General features: G+C 42.8%; 1 protein-coding gene across 1 annotated transcript in view; it reads left to right on the plus strand.

Moving 5' to 3' along the window:
* The first annotated feature begins 3,215 nt into the window (after positions 1 to 3,215).
* LOC132827421 (coiled-coil domain-containing protein 74B-like) overlaps positions 3,216 to 23,550 on the plus strand; it is a 49,226-nt gene continuing 28,891 nt past the window's right edge. Inside the window, exon 1 of the mRNA XM_060844097.1 lies at positions 3,216 to 3,570. Within this exon, the coding sequence (XP_060700080.1) occupies positions 3,261 to 3,570 (310 nt within the window). The 5' untranslated portion in view covers positions 3,216 to 3,260. The remainder of the gene's footprint in view (positions 3,571 to 23,550) is intronic.

Below are 23,550 nucleotides of genomic sequence, written 5' to 3' on the forward strand. Positions count from 1 at the left end.
CCTCATCAATCATTCTTGCCACCTCCTGCAAAAATTGAATCAAGTTGGTGAGATGTGATCTCTCTAACAAGTCTATTTGCTTCCAAAAGTGAATGAATCCTGTCTCTCAGTATCTTCTCCAACAGATTTCTGACTGCTGGCAACAGGCTCACTGGTCTGTAATTATGCGGGTTATCTCTGTTTCCTTTCTTAAACAAAGGAACGATATTGGCCATTCTGCAAATCTCTGGCACCTCGGCCTAAGGCAAAAGAGGATGTAAAGATACCTGCTCAGGCCACAGCTATTCCCTCCCTCCTAACCTGGGATAGACCCCACCTGGCTCTAGGGGCTTGTTTACCTTAATACATTTCAACAAGTCCAATAGTTCCTCCTTCATTATGTTGACCTGCTCAAGAGTATTCACACACCTTTCTCTAACCTCAATATCCCACGTGGCCTTTGGTGAATACCGTTGTAAAGTACTCATTAAGGATGTCACCGATTTTCTCTGGCTCCACACATACCTCCCTCTTTTATCCTTGAGTGAGCCTACTCATTCCCTAACTACCTTCTTGTTCCTATTATATGTACAAAATACCTTGGGATCCTTCTTAACCCTGCTGGCCTGTGACATTTCATAGCATCTTTAGCCCTCCTAACTCCCCCTTTGAGCTCCTTCCTACTTCCTCTATATTCTTCAAGGACTCTGTTGTTTTTAGTTGCCTAGACTTAGGCAACTAAGTCTTTTTGAATAAGCTGATAATTTCCACTATCATCCAAGGTTCCCGAATCCCTCCAATCCTGTTATTCATTTTCACAGGAATGTACCTGTCCTGCATTCTAATCAACTGATCTTTAAAAGACTGTTGCGTGTCAGATGTGGATTTACTCTCAAACAGTTGCTCCCAATCCACATTCTCCAATTCTTACCTAATTTTGTTATAGTTGGCATTCCCCCAAGTTAACACCTTCATCCGAGGTCCACTCTTATCCTTATCCACAAGTACCCGAAAACATACTGTTCACTATTCCCAAAATGCTCCCCAATTGAAATTTTGATCACTTGGCTAGGCACACTTCTCAGTATCAGATCAGTGTGACCCCCTCCCTTGTTGCACTATCCACACACTGTTTCAAAGAACCCTCCTAAACACACTAATAAATTGGTCCCCATCCAAACCCCCAGGACTAAGGCAGTCCCAGTCAATGTGGGGGAAGTTAAAGTCACCCACCATAACAACGCTGTTGTTTTTACCCCTTTCCAGAATCTGACTACATATCTTCTCCTGTTGAGCTGGGAGGTCTGTAGTACAATTGCAGCATTGAGATTGCACCATTCCTATTCCTGAGCTGTACACACAGCTCCTGATGAAGGGCTCTGGCTTGAAACGTCAATTTTCCTGCTCCTCGGATGCTGCCTGACCTGCTGTGCTTTTTAGCAACACACTCTCAACTCTGATCTCCAGCATCTGCCGATCTCACTGTCTCCCGTATCCACAATGTCTTGCTGCAAGATCTGTCCAGAGTGTCCTCCTTCAATACAGCTGTAATATGTTCCCAAACCAGTAATACAACTCCCTCATCTTTTTGCTTCTTCCTCTGTCTTGTCTAAGACATTGATATCCCAGAACATTAAGCTGCCATTTCTGTCCCAGTTTCAATCATGACTGAACAACAACATAATTGCATGCATTAATCTAAGTTTATCCTCCTTATCTGTTATACTTCTTGCATTGAAGCAAATACAGTCCAAGCCTCCAGTTACGCTGAGACCAACAACCTCTGCCTGACTGCTCTTTCTGTGAGCTACATTTGCCTAAGTATTAAGGTCATGCCCAGTCCCTGTTCTTACTGACCTCCTCGTCTGGGTCCCATCCTCCTGCCACACTACTTTAAACCTTCTCAAGTTGAACTATTAAACCTTCTCAAGTTGAACTATTCCTGCCAGAATATTGGTGTCCCCCCAAAATGCAGCACCTTGTATTTATCTAAATTAAACTTCGTCTGATGAAGATCCCATTACAGTCAGAAGTAACCTTCTTCACTGTCCACTACACCTCCAATTTTGGTGTCATCTGCAAACTTACCACAAAAACCTCCGAATGTTGCTTATATTAGTGCAAATAATTCACCTACTTTATTGTGAATGCTCCCAACACAGCATTAGTTTCTTTAACAAGCTGCAGTGTTTCATCTCCAACATCTGAATTTGTGTGAAGATTCTCCAGAGGAGAATCCTAAATATCCATTTAAGTAACCCACCCATTACAGGGTGAGAGAGGGAGAGAAATGATTAGTTATGGACGCCTTAAGGGTAACTATTCCAGAAACATGGATCAAGTGAGGAGATTCCTTGAATCTCTACAGCTGACACGGGGAATGAATAGACGCTGTTGGCTTTATCCTCATTATGTAAGCCAACTTATCTCTTCACTATTAGGAATCACATCCCTGAACTGCCACCACTATCACTGACACCCCTTCATCCAACATCAGCTTGTACAAAGCTAGGTTTGTAGACCCTGCCCCCAATATTTCTATCTCTTGCCTTTGGTCAGTGCTGTCCTTTTGTTTCCTGTAAGGTCCACTCTCCCTTCAATCCTCTTGCTACCTGTAAGGCGCACTTTCCCCTTAACTCCTTTTTGCTGCTAAGTATGTTCTAAGGTAACTAAGTGTGTTCAGGCTCAAGTTCAACAACTGTGTCTCTGGAATGAATAAATAATGAGAAACAATGGCCCACTTGCTTGATCATCCCATTGCCTTCCTTTCCCCTCATTGATTCCTTTGCCTTTCCTCTCCTGCAGTAATCGGATTGGAGATTTCAGAAATAGAGATGTGGCCCAGCCACTGCTCATGGGGCAGAAACATTGAGAGCAGCACCAAGAACTTGTATGGCCAGCGGGGAACACGGCTGCGAGTGTAGTCATAGAAGCTCTGAGAGAAGGCAGCAGGACACTGCAGTGGATCCACGGCAGCAATTCAAGGAGGACTTAGCACCCTTGCCTCTGAGAACCCAGTGGATTATTTACTGTTTGGGAAAGTTAAGGAAAGCTGAGTTGGCCTCAGAGCAGCGACTTCACCAAAGCCCAGTGATAGGCCAACTCAGAGCTTGCATTTGTTCTCCATTCTGGCCTCCAGCGCAGATTGAATGATCTGAAAGGGAAGAAGAAACACATCAGAATTTTTTTTTAAAATTATTTATATATAAATTTCAGACTTGGCTAGGCCTGAGTTACTGCCGTGCAGCGGAGATTTGATGGAAGCCCTCTCCCCGGGGCATATGTCGAGTGCCAGCCTTCCCCCACTCCGTAACCTGCCCCAGTGGTCCCGGGTTGGGACCGTCCAGAGGAGCCGCTATCCCCGCTCCTTCTTCCAGGACAATGTCAAGCACCTGCCCTTGTCACCCAATGCAAAGACACCCAAAAGTGAGGTCCCGCACCAGCTCAGTCCCCTGTACGAGCAGCGGGATGTTGACCCCAACCTGCGGGTAGTCACCCTGGAAAAGAATCTGAAATTCCTGCAGGAACAGCACTCGGAAACACTGGACAAACTACATCAGGAAATCGAACAGCTCAAACGGGCTAATCAAGGTGTGTGTTTTTTGGGTGTTTAAACAGAATAACATGGGAGTGGAGGTGGATGTGAACTGAGATTCAGCCTGCGTCCCAAAGCACTTTACAGCTGTTGTTTGTAGTGATGATAGTTGAGGAATAAATATGGACAGGATGGTGGTGATAACTCTGTTCTGTTTCAGAATTGTGTCGGACAGGATAAGTGAGGCTTCAGCATCTTCAGTTTAATGCCTCGTGAAAGGCAATGGTCAGACAATCCCTCAGTAAAATGTAAAAATGCCAGCCTGGATTATGTGCTTGAGTCTCTGGGCTGGGCTAACATTCTGGTGGCATAGGTGCAATTCACATAAAAACAGCAGGTGAAATTTAAATTAACAAATCTGGAATTGAGAGATAGGATCAGTAATGGTGCTAAGAAGCAACCACTGTCAAAAAAACTTATCTGTATCACTTTAGGACTTAAATCTGTAATCCTATGGTCCAGGCTGCATGTGACTCCACACCCTCTGAAATCATTTTTATTTTTGTATTATTAATTCCTGGGATGTGGGTGTCACTGCTGTGTTGGCATGTATTGCCCATTCTTAGTTGCCTTTGAAGGTGGTGCCTTGAAGTGTTGCAGTTGAACTGGTATAAGTACACTTACAATACCTTCAGGGAGGGAGTCCCAGGACTTTGAACCAGTGACAGTGAAAGAGTGGCAATATAGTTCCAAATCAAGTTGGTGAATGGCTTGTAGGTAGTAGTGTAGCTGCTGCCCTTGTTCCTTCTAGATGCTAGTTTGTGCATATCAAAGGAGCTTGGATGAATTTCTACAGTATTTCTTGTAGATGTTACGCACTGTTACACCTGAACGTCAGTGAAGGGAGGAATAAATATTTATGGATAGGGTGCCAAGCAAGCATGCTGCTTTGACCTTGAACTTCTTGCATTTTGTTGGTGCTATGCTCATCTTGGCAAGTGGAAGGTATTCCGCCACACTCCTGGCTTGTGCCTTGTAAATAATGAACAGGCTTTTAAGTCAAGAGGTGAGTTACTTACTGCAGGATTTCTAGTCTCTGACCTGCTCTTGTCGCTACAGTATATACATTACTGGTTCAGTTGAATTTCCCTCAGAATGTTGATAATGAGGATTCAGCAATGGTAATGACATTGAATGCCAGGGGACAATGCTTATATTTTCTTCTGTTGTAAATGGTTTTGTTTGGTACTTTTGGCACAAACATTACTTGACACTGTCAGCCCAAACCTGATGTGGAGGTGCTGATGTTGAACCAGGGTGGTCAAACTCAGAAATCACATGACACCAGGTTATAGTCCAATAGGTTTATTTGAAATCACAAACATTTGGAGTACCTTTATCAGGTGAAGTTCTGACTTAGCCCAAACTTGAGTATTATCATTCATTGGATGTACATCTTGTAGACAAGGCCAGCATTTTTCACTCACTCCTAACTGGCCTTGACCTGAGTACTTTGCTCAGCAATTTCAGAGGATTTAAACCGATATCCCCAGAGAGTGAGCTCAGCTCCCCAGATTACCAATGCAGAGACATTACCATGATGCTACCACCTTCTCTACAAGTAGCAAACCACTCAGTTCAAGGGCAGTTAGAGATGAGCATCAAAACCTGTGTACAGATTACATCTGCTTTCCATGAAGTAATGTCTACATAAAAGACTCAAATAATTTAATCCAGTCACCATGGAGGAATGATGAAATTTGGCAATATGGTGTTACGATTTAACTGGGAAGATTGTGTTGATAATCATGTCCCACTGTTCTGTAAGTAGTCCCAAATATATAAATGTATAAAAACCCAAAAAGGCCACCAAAATTACCATTTGCCTGATTGGTTGCTGATCAGGACAAAAGTTCACACTAGGTTTCATCACTAACAGAAAAAAAACTCTATTCATTGTGACACATGTAACTTTAACAAGAGCGAGAAAAGAATTTCTAATTGATTATTATATATACCCCTTGCAAGCCCCATACATGCACACATTCAGTCACAATTAAGACAGACAAAATACAAATGGTTTAACACATACACTATGAGTAGAAAATAATATAGAATAGACAAATTTTTGAAGGTCAGAAGTCCAGACCACAAAGTGGAAAGTTATCAATCCTTTTGAGTTTAGCAATGATAATGCATCATCTTAGGGTGATGGTCATTTTTCAATTTAGTGGTTGACGAGGTGAACCTAAGTCTTTTTCGGAATTGTTTTTAAACTTCCTTGGTTTGACAGTCTATTTCCCACATTGAAAAAGAGAGCGAGTAAGAGAGAGGGGGAGCACTTTCTCTTTGCAGCCTCTGAATTTTACTCTCCTGATGCCCTGATGCTTACAGCTCTTAATACTCTGTAGTTTAACCAGACAGAAGACTGTCGACAGGCTGAATTTACTCAACTCAAAAGACTCAGTGCCACTTAATCTCATTCTCTCACTTGCAACTTCAAAAAGCACAGCTCAAAAATATGTAGTATTTTATTTTCAAATTGCAAATCTCTTCTGGTATTTCAGTTATCCAGCAATCCAACTTCCATTTCAGCTAAAATAAAACAAAGAATTGCAGATGTTGGAGATCTGAAACAAAATCAGAAATTGCTGATGAAACTGTGCAGCTTGGCAGCATTCGTGGGAAGAAAGCAAAGTTGACATTTCAAGTCTAGTGACTCTTCTTCAGAACTGATAGCAGCTAGTAAAAACTGATATTAATGCTAAAGATGGGGGTGAGGATGGGATGAGGAAAAGAAGAGGTGATCAGATAGGTAAAGAGAGAAAGAGATATATATGAAAGGGGTGAGTAAATGAGGGGATCATGGATGGCAGGCCAGGACAGAAGAAAAGCTGAATAATTGATAGTGAGAGCTGAGAGTGTCAGAGCATGAGTAGTTAATGCTGAAAGCAAACTATGCAATGTGATAATAGGTCTGGGATTTGGTGAAAATAGATTGGCTGTGCTAAACATAACTAGTGTCATAACGTGGCCAGATGAAGAAACTCGGAGAATGGAATGGAATTATTATAGGAAGCAACGTATGAGGATGTATACATTTCTCTGGGTAGCTGTGGGAGTTGGTCTGTTGTAATGGATATCAGTCGTCCGCCAATCCCCAGAATCAGAAAATGATGCCAAGGGAAGATTCAGAGGTGGACAAGATGAAGATGAGGACAGGTTGAATTTGGAAGCAAAATTCTCGACTAATCTCAGCTCTGATTATTATTTATTCAGCTACTCTTTTATCCTGGCCTGCTATTCACGGTCACCATGTTCATCTACCCCTTTCATCTCTCTCTCTCTCTCTCTCTCTCATTAGGCTCCAACTGCACCCATCCATGCACCTCTCCCTCCTTTCTGTCCCTCCCCTAACCTGGAAGTAGAAGTTGTAAGGAGCTGCTCCCCAGTGGAGTAGCACAATTGCTCAGTGATTAGCATGTTGCCTCGCAATGCCAGGGATGCATATTTGATTCCAGCCTTGTGTGACTGCCTGTGTTGGGTTTGCACGTTCCATGTGTTTCTGTCGGATGCTCCAGGTTCCTCCCAAAGTCCAAAGGTGTACACGTTAGGTGCATTGGCCATGCTAAGTTGTGCATAGTGCCCAGGAATGTGTATGCTAGGTGGATTAGCCATGAGAAATGAGAGGTTACAGGGACAAGGCAGGGGGTTGGGTCTGGATGGGATGCTCTTGGTGCTGACTCGATGGGCTAAATGGCCTCTTTCCGCACCGTAGGGATTCTCTAAATGATAGACTGGTCTCTGTTGTGTTTATTGATGATAGACACAAATGGAACCAATCAACAGAAAATGAGACAGAAACAGCCTATGATTGGAGAAGTAGCAAGCAGGTTAAGTAAGAAAGAAAGGGGAAAAAAGAACTGTTGGCAAAGCCTTTAGCAGAGTTGCTTAGTCAAGTGGTGAGACATGAGGGGAGGGAGGGGACCCTTTTTGAGAGTAAAACGTTTGGTAGGGTTTGGTGGATCGAGGCTGGGTAGCTGACTGTCGTGGGTTTTATTTGATATTAAAGATGAGAAGGTTGCATGGGAGTGGGGACAGGGAGAGGTTGTAAGAGAGGTGAAATTTCAAGAGCATGAGCTAGGAGGGTGGCTGAAGTGCGTATGGGGTGGGCGCAAAAGAAGTGGTGCAGGCTGCAAAAGGTACTGGAAGGGAAGGAGGCTGCAGTGGCTGAGAGGGAAGGTGCTAAATAGGAAGAACAGTTTTACATTTGTCAAAAAAGGAATCCTTAGCTAACTAGGAGTCAAGAAAGCCTAATACCACTGAGGCAATGAAGTCCTTGCAGATGATTGCAGAATACTTAAGACTACATATGTTAAGGAACTGTTATACAGGGCGACTCCCTTATGTGGAGAATGGTGTTCTGTGGTTTCAGTTACTTGCGGTCTACTACAGGCCAAACATGCAAAATGGAACATTCTGGAAACAGGGACCCAGGGAGCTGCCAGGATGGTACGTGTCCCATTGAAATGAATGGGTTCGCTCCTATCTGCAGTTTTGGGTTTCCATGGTAGGTCATGGAACGTATCTCCAGCAGGTACAGGGGACTACTGTACAGGGAAAATGTTGTCAATTGTTAAACCTTAAATCTGAGTTTGAACCCTGGTATGGAGTTAAAAGGGTATTAAGCTATGACCAACCCAGTCTGCAGAGGTTGTGTTTAGGATGGTGTGTTTGTGGATCTGTTTTGGGTCCACTGCTGTTTTTCATTTTTATAAATGACCTGGATGAGAGCATAGAAAGATGGGTTAGTAAATTTGCAAGATGGAGGTGGGTACTGCAGATGCTGGAGATTAGAGGCAAGAATAGAGTGGTGCTGGAAAAGCACAGCAGGTCAGGCAACATTCAAGGTGCAGAAAAATCGACATTTCGGGCAAAAGTCCATCAACAGGAATTAAGATGGGCACCTCGGGAGGAATGGAGAGATAAATGGAAGGGGTGGGTGGGGCTGGGGAGAAGGTAGCTGAGAGTGCAGTAGGTGGATGGAGGTGGGGGTAAAGGTGATAGGTCTGAGAGGAGAGTGGCGCAGATAGGTGGGAAGGAAAATTGACAGGTGGGACAGGTCATGAGGACGGTGCTGAGGTGTAAGGTTGGAACTAGGATAAGGTGGGGGGAGGGGAAATTAGGAAACTGGTGAAGTAAATATTGATGCCATGGGGTTGGAGGGTCCAGAGGTGGAAGATGAGGTGTTCTTCCTCCAGGCGTCGGGTGGTAAGGGAGTGGCGATGGATGAATGCAGAATACTGGACTAATGGTAAGATTCTTAGTTAAAAATCACACAACACCAGGCTATAGTCCAACAGGTTTAATTGGAAGCACTAGCTTTCGGAGCGACGCTCCTTCATCAGGTGATAGTGATAGAAAGAGCCTTTTCCCTCGGATGGTGGTGACTAGCATGAGGGGACAAAACTTTAAATTGGGGGATGATAGATATAGGACAGATGTCAGAGGTAGTGTCTTGACTCAGTAATGCCATGGAATGCCCTGCCTGCAACAGTAGTGGACTTGCCAACTTTAAGGGCATTTAAATGATCATTGGATAGATATATGGTTAAAAAGGGAATAGTGTAGGTTAGACGGGCTTCAGATTGTTTTCACAGGTTGGTGCAACATCAAGGGCTGAAGGGCCTGTTCTTCGCTGTAATGTTCTGTGTCCTATAAACACACCCCTTGGCAAAAAGATAAATTCAGACACAGATTCTTACATGCAGTTGTCCAATCCAAGAGGAAACAACATCGAGAGATTTCAGAGAAAGTAGCAGCTTGGAATCATTCACTGAAGCTCCAATTCTTCTGGGACCCCAAACAGCTTCTGACTGTTCAAGTTAAAACAAAATGAGAAAGGCTGGTCTGTGAGAACTGGCCACTTCCATTCACTGTTTCCACTGTTCCAACCTTTTAAAAACAAAACCGAAAGGCCTGCTAAGTTATTTACTTCAGCTGTTTCTAGTAGCCAGTTCAGCACCTCCACCTTGACAACCTCACTTTTAAAAGAAACCCAGGAACAAATAACCTTTTTAAAGTGACAGCATCGTCACATGATATTGTTAGTTTGTGTCTGCATCAGCTAATAAAGGAGTTGTTGAAACTGGAAAAATAGCCACTGAGAACACTGTAGGAGGAGCCTTTGTGGAAAAATATCTTGCTGGTATTTACGCTGTCAAGCCCCTTCAGAATGTTATATGTTTCAATCAGATTATGTTATTCTTTTAAATTCCACATGCTTGGAACGAGCAAATATTTACTGTTTATCTCCGATTCAAGTATATTTATCTTAAGGTATAGAGATGAAAGCTATGCACAGTACCCCAGCTATGCTTGCACTAAATCCCTACAAAACTGTAGCAAGATATGCTTGTTCTTGTGCTCCAGTTATCTTACAACAAGCTGTTGCTTGGCTTCCTAACTTCTTGCTATAATTTCACACTTCTTGCTTTATTCATTCAGAGAGCATGGTTTTCTTTGGCTGGGCTAGCATTTATTGCCCAGCCCTAGCTGCTCTTGAGACAGAACACTGCTGTCCATTTGATGTGTTCCGAAGGGAATTCCAGGGTTTTGACTCAGTGATATTGAAGGAATGGGAATATATTTCCAAGTCAGGAAGGTAAATGGCTTGGAGGTGTTCCTATTATCGTCTGCCTTTAATGTTTTACGTGGTAGTGGTCATAGGTTTGAAAGATGTTTTCTAATAAGTCTTTGTGAATTTCTGCTGTGAATCTTGAAGCCAGTACACACTATTGCACTGAGTGTTGGTAGAGTGAGCGAATGTTTGAGAATATGGTGCTGTCAAATGGCTGGTTTGACCTGGATGGTGTCAAGGCTGAAAATGTGTTGCTGGAAAAGCGCAGCAGGTCAGGCAGCATCCAAGGAACAGGAAGTTCGACGTTTCGGACATAAGCCCTTCATCAGGAATCATGATTCCTGATGAAGGGCTTATGCCCGAAATGTTGAATTTCCTGTTCCTTGGATGCTGCCTGACCTGCTGCGCTTTTCCTGCAACACATTTTCATCTCTGATCTCCAGCATCTGCTGACCTCATCTTCTCCTGGATGGTGTCAAGCTAACTTTGTGTTTCTTGCTGATACAACCAAATCTCTCTGAAATCAACATTTACAAGTTACTGGCCTTTTTCAGAAGTATTGATTTTCTAATCTACTACCAAAAATAAGTAGCTAAAAAAACTTAAACTGTATAAATCTCATTGCAGCCTTTTTGTGCCCTCCTCACAATTTACATCCCATCATCAGTAAACTTGGTTATATTAATCTTGGTCCCATTAACATGGATTGTGATATCTGAGGCACTGATTTTTGTGCACTCTCAAAGTTATCAACTATTTTGGAAATTCAGGTATCTGAAGTGCATCTAGCCTTAGGATCTCCTTTATCTACCTTACTGGTTACATCCTAAAAATGACTCTAAGAAGTTTATCAGTTGTTCCTTCTGCAAGAGCATAGTGATGTTGACTGATTGTACTGTGATCTTATAATTGGATTGGTAACAATTCCTTGATAGCTCTGTTAAATCATCGATTAACGATTAAGTGTCCCTTTGGAAAGGGTACCACTAACTTCCTCAAATCAAAACATTAAAGGAAATTCAACTTAAATGAAGATGTCTTTCCTGGAGTTGATAACACACTCCAGTCCTCCTGCCATCATATCACCCCTGTCATTAATAAGCAAGGCGGGATGATCTATACTGAAGTAAATCATTGTGTGTAGTGATTGTAACAAGGTCAACCAAGTGGACCTTATAGAAAATCAGTTCCCTGATTGGGGCTGTTAATTTAGTCCAATCAGGAGTCCTACTGACAGCTATAAACAGGACTGTGTCCCCCTCCAACTCTATTTTGATTTAGTCCCTGCCCTCCCCTTCACTGTTTGATCACACAGCATTGCCCTTTTTGATGTGAAGGGTACTTCTTGTCACTGGCGACTCAGGTGTTTTCCTATTTTCCTGGTGGTGGAAATTGAATAAAGATTCATGCACTTTGTGTCTTTCACTGTGCCTCACACCTGCACACACACACACACCATGGGTGCTGGGGTAAAATAAGCACTACCGCAGTTAGGCGGTAGTGTGGGGTTAATAAGAAGAAAAAAAAAGTAAAGGTTTGATTAAAAAAAAGAACAGAGAGCCTCACACAGCATTGCCCTTTGAAGTGAAGGGCACTGCTTGTCACTGGACCACTCGGGTGTTTTCCCTATCACTTGGGCTGGACCAGTGTCAGCGTGTAAAAAAAAAACAGGACTGTCTCCCCCATCAACTCCTATTTTGATTTAGTCCCTGCCCTCCCCTTCACTGTTTGATCACACAGCATTGCCCTTTGATGTGAAGGGCACTGCTTATCACAGGCCACTCAGGTGTTTTCCTATCTTCCTGGTGGTGGAAATTGAATAAAGATTTGTGCATTTTGTGTCTCTCACTGCGTCTCGCACTTGCACACACCATGGGTGCTGGGGAAGACATTATAAACAGGACTGTCACAAGTTCTGTTTATTCTGAGAGTTGGCTCTGAGGAAGCTGGAACAGTGTCAAATTATAAATAAAGGGTGACTTGGTTGCGGGATACTGGCATCTGTGGAGTTATTTAATTGTGCATGCTGAATTTTTCTTTTAATGTTTGTTTCTGGGATATGGACATTGATGTTTATTGATATTTATTCCCCATCCCTAATAGGCCTTGAGAAGTGGTGGTGAGCTGCATTCTTGAACTACCAGAGTTCATGTGGTGTATGGACATCCACCATAATGTGAGAGATAGAGTTCCAGAACTTTTTCCAGTGAAATAGTGCTGTGAGGAAGGCATATGGTGTACTGGGCTTTATTGGCAGAGGAATTGAGTTCCGGAGTCCTGAGGTCATGTTGCAGTTGTATAGGACTCTGGTGAGGCCTCATCTGGAGTATTGTGTGCAGTTTTGGTCGCCATACTATAGGAAGGATGTGGAAGCTTTAGAACGAGTGCAGAGGAGGTTTACCAGGATGTTGCCTGGAATGGTAGGAAAATCTTATGAGGAAAGGCTGAGGCACTTGGGGCTGTTCTCATTGGAGAAGAGAAGGTTTAGGGGAGATCTGATAGAAGTGTATAAGATGATTAGGGGTTTAGATAGGGTAGATACTAAGAACCTTTTACCGCTAATGGAGTCAGGTGTTACTAGGGGACATAGCTTTAAATTAAGGGGTGGTAGGTATAGGACAGATGTTAGGGGTAGATTCTTCACACAGCGGGTTGTGAGTTCATGGAATGCCCTGCCTGTATCAGTGGTGAACTCTCCTTCTTTATGGTCATTTAAGCGGGCATTGGATAGGCATTTGGAAGTTATTGGGCTAGTATAGGTTAGGTAGGATTCGATCGGCGCAACATCGAGGGCCGAAGGGCCTGTACTGCGCTGTATCCTTCTATGTTCTATGTTCTATGACAGTGAGGGAACAGCAATATATTTCCAAGTCAGGTTGGTATGGGGCTTGGAGACAAACATGTGGATGATGATGTTGTCATGTATGTGCTGTTCTTGTCCTTCTAACTGAGAGAGATAGGATAGGCGCTGTTGAAAAAAAAACTTTAATGAGTTGCTGCAGTGCATCTTGAAATACCATTCATGGCATCAACTATACACTGATGATGGATGGGGTGTGGATTAAGTCTTAGCGAGGATCGAGCTTTTTGAGTGCTATTGGAGCTGAATCCATCCAGGCAAGTGACATATAACAAGTGGGAGGCTTTCAAAGATGTGATGACAAGAGTTCAAGGCATTATGTTCCTGTTAGAGTGAAGGGTAAGGTTGGTAAGATTCAGGAACAATGGATGAATAAAGATAGTCAAGAATAAAAGGGAATCTCATTTTTATTATCGACAATTTGGTTCAGTTAAATGTCTTAATCAATGTAAACAGTGTAGAGGAATTCTTAAGAAAAACATCAGGAAGGCAAAGATGGGATATGAGATAGCATTGGCAGATAATCCAAAGCGATTGTACAAATACATTAAGAACAACAGTGTAACTAGAGAGAGGGTAGGGCCCCTTAAAGATCAGGAGGTCCACTTTGTGTTTAAACAAAAAGATGGGAAAGATATTAAGTGAGTATGTCACATCATTTTGTTAGTGTGAAGAAAGAAATGAAGGCTAGATAACGCAGAGCAATAAAGTTGATGTTTAAAAAAAAGTCCACATTACAGAAGAGAAATTTTGGGAGGTTTTAGAGAATATAAAGATGGATAGATCTCTGGGACCTGTTGTGGGAAGTAAGGGAGGAAATTGTGAGATCCCTTGCAGAGATATTTGCATTATCTATAACTATGGGTGAGGTGCCTGATGATTGTTAGGAGAAACCAGGAAACCATCGATGTGTGAGTCTGACTTTGGTTATGGGTAAATTATTGCAGGTGATTTTGAAAATAGGATTTATGGACATTTAGAGAGGCATAAATAGATTAGGGACAGTCAGCATGGTTTTGAGGGAGGTAAATCGTGTCTCACAAACTTGACCGTGTTTTTTAAGGACGTTACCAAAAAGATCGATAAGGGCAGAGCAGTAGACATTGTTTACTTGGACTTTAGTAAAGCCTTTGACAAGGTTCTGCATGGTAGACTAATTAGTAAAGTTGGTTAACATTGAATTCAGGATGAGCATGCCAATTGGATAAATAATTGGCTTAATGGCAGGAGACAGAAAATGATGGTGGAGGACTGCTGTTCGGAGTTGAGGCATGTTGCCAGTGATGTTCCACGGGGGTCGGTTGTGGGTCCTATTTTGTTTATCATTTATATTAATGATTTGGATCAGAATACAGAAAGCATGTATCGTAAGTTTGCAGACGATGCCAAAATTGGTGGTGTAGTAGACAGTGAAGAAGGTTTTCTAAGATTACAAAGGGATCTTGATGAAATGGCTCAATTGGCTGAAAAATGGCACATGGTGTTCAATCTGGATTAATGCGAGGTATTTCATTTTGGTGCAACAAACAAGAGTAGGGCTTATACAATTAATGTAGGGTCTTGGGTAGTGTTGTAGAACAGAAGGACCTAGGAGTCCAGGTGCATAATTCTTTCAGGTTTGCATTACATATAGACAGGGTGATTAAAAAGGCATTTGGCACAGTGGCCTTCATTGCTCAGTCCTTTGAGTATAGGAATTGGGAAGTCATGTTGAGGTTGTATAGGACATTGGAGGGGCTTCTCCTGGACTACTGTATCTAGTTCTGGTTGGCCAGTTATAAGAAGGATATTATTAAGCTGGAGAGGGTTCAGAAAAGATTTACCAGGATGTTGTTGGGTATGGAAGGTTTGAGTTATAAAGAACGGCTGGATAGGCTGGGACTTTTTTCACTGGAGTGTAGGTGGTTGAGAGGCAACCTTGTAGAAGTTTACAAAATAATGAGAGTTAATGGTAATTGTCTGTTCCCTTGGTTGGGGGATTTCAAGACTAGGTGAGATAAGGTAAGAGTAGAGAGATTTTAAAAATCTTGAGGGGCAAATGTTTACATAGAGGGTGGTTCGTGTGTGGAATGAATTTCCAGAGGAAATGGTGGATGCAGGAACAATTACAACGTTTATAAACTATTTTGATAAGTACATGAATAGGAAGGGTTTGGAGGGATATGGGCCAGGAACAGGCATGTGGGACTCGTTTAGTTTGGGATTATGGTGGATGAGGGCTAGTTGTATTGAAGGATTTATTTCTGTGCTATGTGACTTTATGACTCTATGACTATGACTAGCATCTGCCTGGCAATGTGGAAAACTGTCTAGGCATATTCTGTGTCCAAAAATCAAGTTTAGACCAACCTGGCCAATAGTAAAATGATAGATGGCGTTATGAAATTGAAAGAGTGTACAGTCGCTTTAAGAGACAGGTGCATTTTCTGAGCTGAGAGATTGTGACAGTACGTGTGTCTGTGACTAGCTGACAGGTGCAGAGAGTGCTGAGAATTGATCATATGTAACAATCAGCTTGGGATTGATGTTAAGGCAACCAGATTTGAATTTAACCAATTAATTTAAATTAGTTTCCCTCCAGTGTGGAAACAGGCCCCTCGACCCAACAAGTCCACACAGACTCTCCGAAGAGCAACCCACCCAGACCCATTCCCCAACATTTACCCCTGATTAATCCACCTAACACTATGGGCAATTTAGAATGGCCAATTCACGTAACCTGCACATCTTTGGGCTGTGGGAGGAAACTGGAGCACCGGAAAGAAACCTACGCAGACACAGGGAGAACATACTACTGAGCCACCATGCCACCCATACTTCCTGAAGAAGAGCTTATGCCCGAAACGTCGATTCTCCTGCTCCTTGGATGCTGCCTGACCTGCTGAACTTTTCCAGCAACACATTTTTCAGCTCATTCCACCCATACACCCAGAATACCAAAAATCAATTGAATTGGATTTGATTGTATTGACAACATTGGACCAATGAGAGGGTATGAGTCTTGGGGGTTTAAAACGGAAGGGTATTTTGAAAATTAGTCAGGGCCAACTGCCATCTAAAGAAATAAACAAGGCTCTCAAAGAAATCTCTCAGAAGGCATAATCTTTTCAAGGCACCAAGGAATTTTATACAAAGACACTCGCAGTACAAAAAATCATTTGAGATGACCCAGAGAGAAGACAAGAGAATCAGAAGAATGGAAGGAAACAGCCGATTGAGACAGCCCAGGAAGGAAGTAGCAGATTCAGAAGACTGGAAAGAAGACAGCACCAGAGACTCAATGGACTTGGAAAGATAAAATTAATTTAATGTTTAATAATTGTGTTATAAAGTTGATGTCAGATTGTGATTAGTCAAGACAAAGGGGGCTGGGTTTATTAATAGTTTTTGTTTAGTGTTCACTGTTAGAGTTAGAAAAATTTTTTTTTCTTTAAACATTGGAAATCTGGAGTTTTCTTTCACTGACTCACACTTTTCTGGGGTTCGACCACTGAGTCGTAACAATGGTGTCATCAATAGTTCAATTTAAGTTTTGCCAGGGTCCACATAGCTCCTGACATCAGAATCATACAGTTCAAACTCGGTCCTCAAGTTTAATATTACTGACCCTAGTTCCACTTTTCTGCAATGGACCGTTGCCTTGTTATGACACTTCAAATGCACATCCAAATATGTTTTAACGGTTGTGTGGTTTCCCACTTCAACCTAAAATGTATAAAGGTGGATATATTCCCGGGACCAGATCAAGGGTGCCCTGAAACTTTGTGGGAAGCTAGGGAAGTGATTTCTGAGTGTGACAATCCTGCCCCTTTAACAAAGTTATTTTGTCTTTTTTTTCAAGAGGGGTGATGAAGGCAGAGGTGTGGATATGTCTGGAAGTGACTACTTTAAACAATGACAAGGGAATGGCCGGTTCTCCCAGTTCAGGGTTTTTTTTCTAGTTTGGTTTGTTTCAGCAGGCAGTCAGCATCTGTTGGTAGCAGACAAGCTGCTACTGTGAAAAAAGGTTCCATGCTTCAACAGATGTTTCTTGCCTGACTCTTCTCTCCGCAATCCTTCCTGCCTGTAAGAACCTGAGTTTTAATTTACCATTTGCCAGAGGGTGTGTTGGAATGTTGCAGGTATTGGAACAGCCCCTTCGTTAAGTTGCAGTTTCAAGTCAGTTGGGTTTCCAAATAGTTGTTATTTTAAATTCTGTTTTTTTTTTATTCGTGTTTCAACTGTAGTGTGTAAATAAATTTTATTTTGCTTAAAGTGGTTTGACCAGCTGCGTCACTCCTGGAATATCCATTTTACATCTGCCTTTAGGGATAATTTAGGGGTAAGTAGGAGGTAATTTAGGGGTACCTATTCCTGCATTTGAGGAACCATTTATTGATTGCATAGGACTCCTACCTTAAACAAAAGGTGTGAATCAGTATTTGTTTACAGTAATGAATGTGTCTACTAGATTTCCTGAGGCCATTCCATTATGCAATATCACAGTAAAAAGGATTGTAGAAGAGTTACTCACATTTTTCACTAGATACAGACTACCTACAATTAGAATCGATGTTTCGGGCATAAGCCCTTCATTCGCAGTAGGTTAAGATCAACTAGGAGAAAGTGAGGACTGCAGATGCTGGAGATCAGAGTTGAAAACTGTGGTGCTGGAAAAACACAGCAGGCCAGGCAGCATCCGAGGAGCAGGAGAATCGATGTTTCGGCTTATGCCGAAACAAATATACCGTTTTGGATACTGTTGTGGAGGACGACATACCAGGGGTAAGCAGTGGGGCACAGATGTCTGGCACAGAGTCTGTCCCTGTTGCTCAAAAGGGAAGAGGGGAGAGGAGTAGAGCATTAGTCATTTGGGACTCCATAGTTAGGGGGACAGATACTGGTCACAGGCCTCCAGTCTGAAAAACAACCCTCCACCACCACCCTCTGTCTTCTATCTTTTGAGCCAGTTCTGTATCCAAATGGCTAGTTCTCCCCGTATTCCGTAAGATCTAACCATGCTAATCAGTCTCCCATGGGGAACCTTGTCGAACGCCTTACTGAAGTCCATATAGATCACATCTACCGCTCTGTCCTCATCAGTCCTCTTTGTTACTTCTTCAAAAAACTCAATCTTTTGTGAGACATGATTTCCCACGCACAATACCATATTGACTATCCCTAATCAGTCCTTGCCTTTCCAAATACATGTACATCCTGTCCCTCAGGATTCCCTTCAACAACTTGCCTACCACCGATGTCAAGCTCACTGGCCTATAGTTCCCTGGCTTGTCCTTACCACCCTTCTTAAACAGTGGCACCAAGTTAGCCAACCTCCAGTCTTCCGGCACCTCACCTGTGACTATCGATGATACAAATATCTCAGCAAGAGGCCCAGCAATCACTTCTCTAACTTCCCACAGAGTTCTAGAGTACACCTGATCAGGTCCTGGGGATTTATCCACCTTTATGCATTTCAAGACATCCAGCACTTCCTCTTCTGTGATGTGGACATTTTGCAAGGTGTCACCATCTATTTCCCTACAGTCTATATCTTCCATATTGTTTTCCACAGTAAATACTGATGCAAAATACTCGTTTAGTATCTCCCCCATTTTCTGCGGCTCCACACAAAGGCCACCTTGCTGATGTTTGTGATATTCTCTCCCTAGTTACTCTTTTGTCCTTAATGTATTTGTAAAAACATAGAACATAGAACATAGAAAGATACAGCGCAGTACAGGCCCTTCGGCCCTCGATGTTGCGCCGACCAAATCCTACCTAACCTACACTAGCCCAATAACTTCCAAATGCCTATCCAATGCCCGCTTAAATGACCATAAAGAAGGAGAGTTCACCACTGCTACTGGCAGGGCATTCCATGAACTCACAACCCGCTGTGTAAAGAATCTACCCCTAACATCTGTCCTATACCTACCACCCCTTAATTTATAGCTGTGTCCCCTAGTAACAGCTGACTCCATTAGCGGTAAAAGGTTCTCAGTGTCGACCCTATCTAAACCCCTAATCATCTTATACACCTCTATCAAATCTCCCCTAAACCTTCTCTTCTCCAATGAGAACAGCCCCAAGTGCCTCAGCCTTTCCTCATAAGATTTTCCTACCATTCCAGGCAACATCCTGGTAAACCTCCTCTGCACTCGTTCCAATGCCTCCACATCCTTCCTATAGTATGGCGACCAAAACTGCACACAATACTCCAGATGAGGCCGCACCAGAGTCTTATACAACTGCAACATGACCTCAGGACTCCGGAACTCAATTTCTCTACCAATAAAGCCCAGTACACCATATGCCTTCCTCACAGCACTATTTACCTGGGTGGCCACTTTCAGAGATCTGTGTACATGGACACCAAGATCCCTCTGCTCATCCACACTACCAAGTAGCCTACCATTAGCCCAGTAATCCATCTTCTTGTTACTCCTACCAAAGTGAATGACTTCACACTTAGCTACATTGAATTCCATTTGCCACATTTCTGCCCAGCTCTGCAACTTATCTATATCCTGCTGTAACCTACCACTTCCTTTGGATTCTCCTTAATTCTATTTGCCAAAGCTATCTCATGTCCCCTTTTTGCCCTCCTGATTTCCCTCTTAAGTATACTCCTACTGCCTTTATAGTCTTCTAAGGATTCACTTGATCTATCCTGTTTATAGCTTACATATGCTTCCTTCTTTTTCTTAACCAAGCCCTCAATTTCTTTAGTCATCCAGCATTCCCTATACCTACCAGCCTTTCCTTTCACCATAACATTCTCTGGATTCTCATTATCTCACTACTGAAGGCTTCCCATTTCCCAGCCAACCCTTTACCTGCAAACATCTGCCCCCAATCAGATTTTGAAAGTTCTTGCCTAATACCGTCAAAATGGGTTTTCTCCAATTTAGTGCTTCAACTTTTAGATCCATCACTATTTTAAATCTGATATAATTATGGCCACTGGCCCCAAAGTACTCCCCTACTGACACCTCAGTCACATGCCCTGCCTTATTTCCCAAGAATAGGTCAAATTTTGCAGCTTCTTTAGTAGGTACATCCACATACTGAATCAGAAAGTGTTCTTGTATACACTTAACAAATTCCTCTCCATCTAAGCCCTTAACACTATGGCAGTCCCAGTCTATTTTTGGAAAGTTAAAATCCCCTACCATAACCACCCTACTATTCTTACAGATAGCTGAGATCTCCTTCCAAGTTTGTTTTTCAATTTCCCTCTGATTGTTAAGGGGTCTATAATACAATCCCAATAAGGTGATCATCCCTTTCTTATTTTTCTGTTCCACCCAAATAACTTCCCTGGATGTATTTCTAGGAATACCCTCCCTCAGCACAGCTGTAATTTTATCCTTTATCAAAAATGCCACTCCCTCTCCTCTCTTGCCTCCCCTTCTATCCTTCCTGTAGCATTTGTATTCTGGAACATTAAACTACCAATCCTGCCGGTCCCCGAGACATGTTTCCGTAATTGCTATGATATCTCAGTCCCATGTTCTTAACCATGCCCTGAGTTCATCTGCCTTCCTTGTTAGGCCCCTTGCATTGAAATAAATGTAATTTAATTCATTAGTCCTACCTTGTCCCTGCCTGCCCTGACTGTTTGACTTGCTTCTGTTCTCAACTGTACAAGTCTCAGATTGATCTCTTTCCTCATTATCTCCCTGGGTCCCATCCCCCCCACCTTACTAGTTTAAATCCTCCCAAGCAGCTCTAGCAAATTTCCCTGTCAAGGACAGTATTACTGTGGCAGAAAGGATGTTTAATCAGGACCCCTCTAGTGAGGTACTATGGGCTGAGGTTAGAAAGAGTAAAGGAGAAGTCACCGTGTTGGGAGTTTTCCATAGGCCTCCAAAAAGTTCCAGGGATATAAAGGAAAGGATTGCAAAGATGATTCTGGATTGGAGGAGCAAGAGTGACAGGGTAGTTGTTATGGGGCTTTCAAATGTTGACTGGAAACGCTATAGTTCGAGTACCTTAAATAGGTCAGTTTTGTCCAATGTGTGCAGGAGGGTTTCCTGACAAAGTATGAGGATAGGTCAACAAAAGGCGAGGCCATGTTGGATTTGTTACTGGGTAATAAACTGGGCCAGGTGTTAGATTTGCAGGTAGGTGAACACTTTGGTGATAGTGACCACAATTCAGTTACATTTACTTTAGCGATGGAAAGGGATAGGTATGTACCACAGGGCAAGAGTTATAGTTGGGGGGAAAGCAATTATGATGCGATTAGGCAAAATTGAGGATGTATAGGATGGGGAAGGCAACTGCAGTGGATGGGCACAACTGAAATGTAGAGCTTGTTCAAGGAACAGCTACTGCGTGTGTTTGATAAACATGTACCTGTCAGGCAGGGAGGAAGTGTTTGAGTGAGGGAACCATAGTTTACTGAAGAAATTGAACCCCTTGTCAAGAGGAAGGATGAATATGAAGACTCAGGGCGCTTGAGAATTATAATTTAGCCAAGAAGGACCGAAAGAGAGAGCTAAAAAGAGCCAGGAGGGGACATGGAAGTCCTTGGCAGATAGGATCAAGGAAAACCCTAAAGCTTTCTATAGGTATGTCAGGATTAAAAGAATGATTACAGTAAGATTAGGGACAGTCAAGGACAATAGTGGGAAGTTGTGCATGGAGTCCGAAGAGGTAGGAGGCGCACTAAATGAATGCTTTTCGTCTGTATTCACACTGGAAAAAGACAAAATTGTTGAGAAGAATACTGAGATACATGCTACTAGACTAGATGGGATTGGGGTTCATAAGGAGGAGGTGTTAGCAATTTTGGAGAGTATGAAAATAGATAACTCCCCTGGGTCGGATAGGATTTATCCTCAGATTCTTTGGGAAGCTAGGGAGGAGATTGCAGAGCCTTTGGTCTTGATCTTTATGTCATCATTATCTACAGGAATGGTGCCAGATGACTGGAGGATAGCAAATGTTGTCCACTTGCTCAAGAAGGCAAGTAGAGACAACCCTGGCAATCATAGACTAGTGAGCCTTACTTTTGCTGGGTAAAATGTTGGCAAGGATTATAAGAGATAGGATTTATAATCATCTAGAAAGGAGAGAGTTGATTAGGGATAGTCAACATGGTTTTGTGAAGGGTAGGTTGTGCCTCACAAACTATATTGAGTTTTTTGAGAAGGTGACCAAACAGGTGGATGAGGGTAAAGTGGTTGATGTAGTGTATGTGGATTTCAGTAAGGTGTTTGATAAGGCTCCTCACGCTAGGCTATTGCAGAAAATATAGGAGCAAGGGATTGAGGGTGATTTAGCGGTTTGGATCAGAAATTGGCGAGCTGAAAGAAGTCAGAGGGTAGTGGTTGATGGGAAATGTTCATCCTGGAGTTCAGTTACTAGTGGGGTACTGCAAGGATCTGTTTTGGGTCCACTGCTGTTTGTCATTTTTATAAATGGCCTAGATGAGGGCATAGAAGTATGGGTTCGTAAATTTGCGGATGACACTAAAGTTGGAGGAGTTGTGGATAGTTATAGAGTCATAAAAATGTACAGCACAGAAACTGACCCTTCGGTCCAAACCGTCCAGGCCGACCAGATATCCCAACCCAATCTAGTCCCTTCTGCACCCGGTCTATATTCGTCCAAACCCTTCATAGTCAAAAACCCATCCAAATGCCTTTTAAATGTTGCAATTGTACAAGCGTCCACCACTTCCTCTGGCAGCTCACGTGAAAACGTTGCCCCTTAGATCTCTTTTATATCTTTACCCTCTCACCCTAAACCTTCTTTCTAGTTCTGGACTCCCCAACCCCAGGGAAAAAGACTTTGTCTATCTATCCTATCCATGCCCCTCATGGTTTTGTGAACCTCTATAAGGTCACCCATCAGCTGCAACACTCCAGGGAAAACAGCCCCAGCCTGTTCAGCCTCTTCCTATAGTTCCGATCCTCCAACCCTGGCAACATCCTTGTAAATCTTTTCTGAACCCTTTCAAGTTTTGCAACATCTTTCTGATAGGAAGGAGACCAGAATTGCACATAGTATTCCAGGATGTTGCAAGTTACAGAGGGACGTGGATAAACTGCAGAACTGGGCTGAGAGGTGGCAAATGGAGTTCAGTACGGAAAAATGTGAGGTGATTCACTTTGGAAGGAGTAACAGGAATACAGAGTACTGGGCTAATAGTAAGATTCTTTGTAGTGTGGATGAGCAGAGAGATCTTGGTGCTCATATGCATTGATCCCTGGAAGTTGCCATCCAGGTTGATAGGGTTGTTAAGAAGGCGTATGGTGCATTGGCTTTTATTGGTAGAAGGATTGAGTTTCATAGCTCTGGTGTGGCCATGCTGGGAGTATTGCGTACAGTTCTGGCCACCGCATTATAAGAAGGATGTGGAAATATTGGAAAGAGTGCAGAGGATATTTACCAGGATGTTACGTGGTATGGAGGGAAGGTCTTATGCGGAAAGGCTGAGGTTGTTTTAGCAGGCAGTCAGAATCTGGTAGCAGAGAACTGTTACTGTAAAAACAGGTGCCATGCTTCAACAGATGTTTTTTGCCTGACTGTTCTCTGCACCAT

This window comes from Hemiscyllium ocellatum, chromosome 24 (assembly GCF_020745735.1).
Source record: "Hemiscyllium ocellatum isolate sHemOce1 chromosome 24, sHemOce1.pat.X.cur, whole genome shotgun sequence".
Classification (NCBI taxonomy): Eukaryota; Metazoa; Chordata; class Chondrichthyes; order Orectolobiformes; family Hemiscylliidae; genus Hemiscyllium; species Hemiscyllium ocellatum.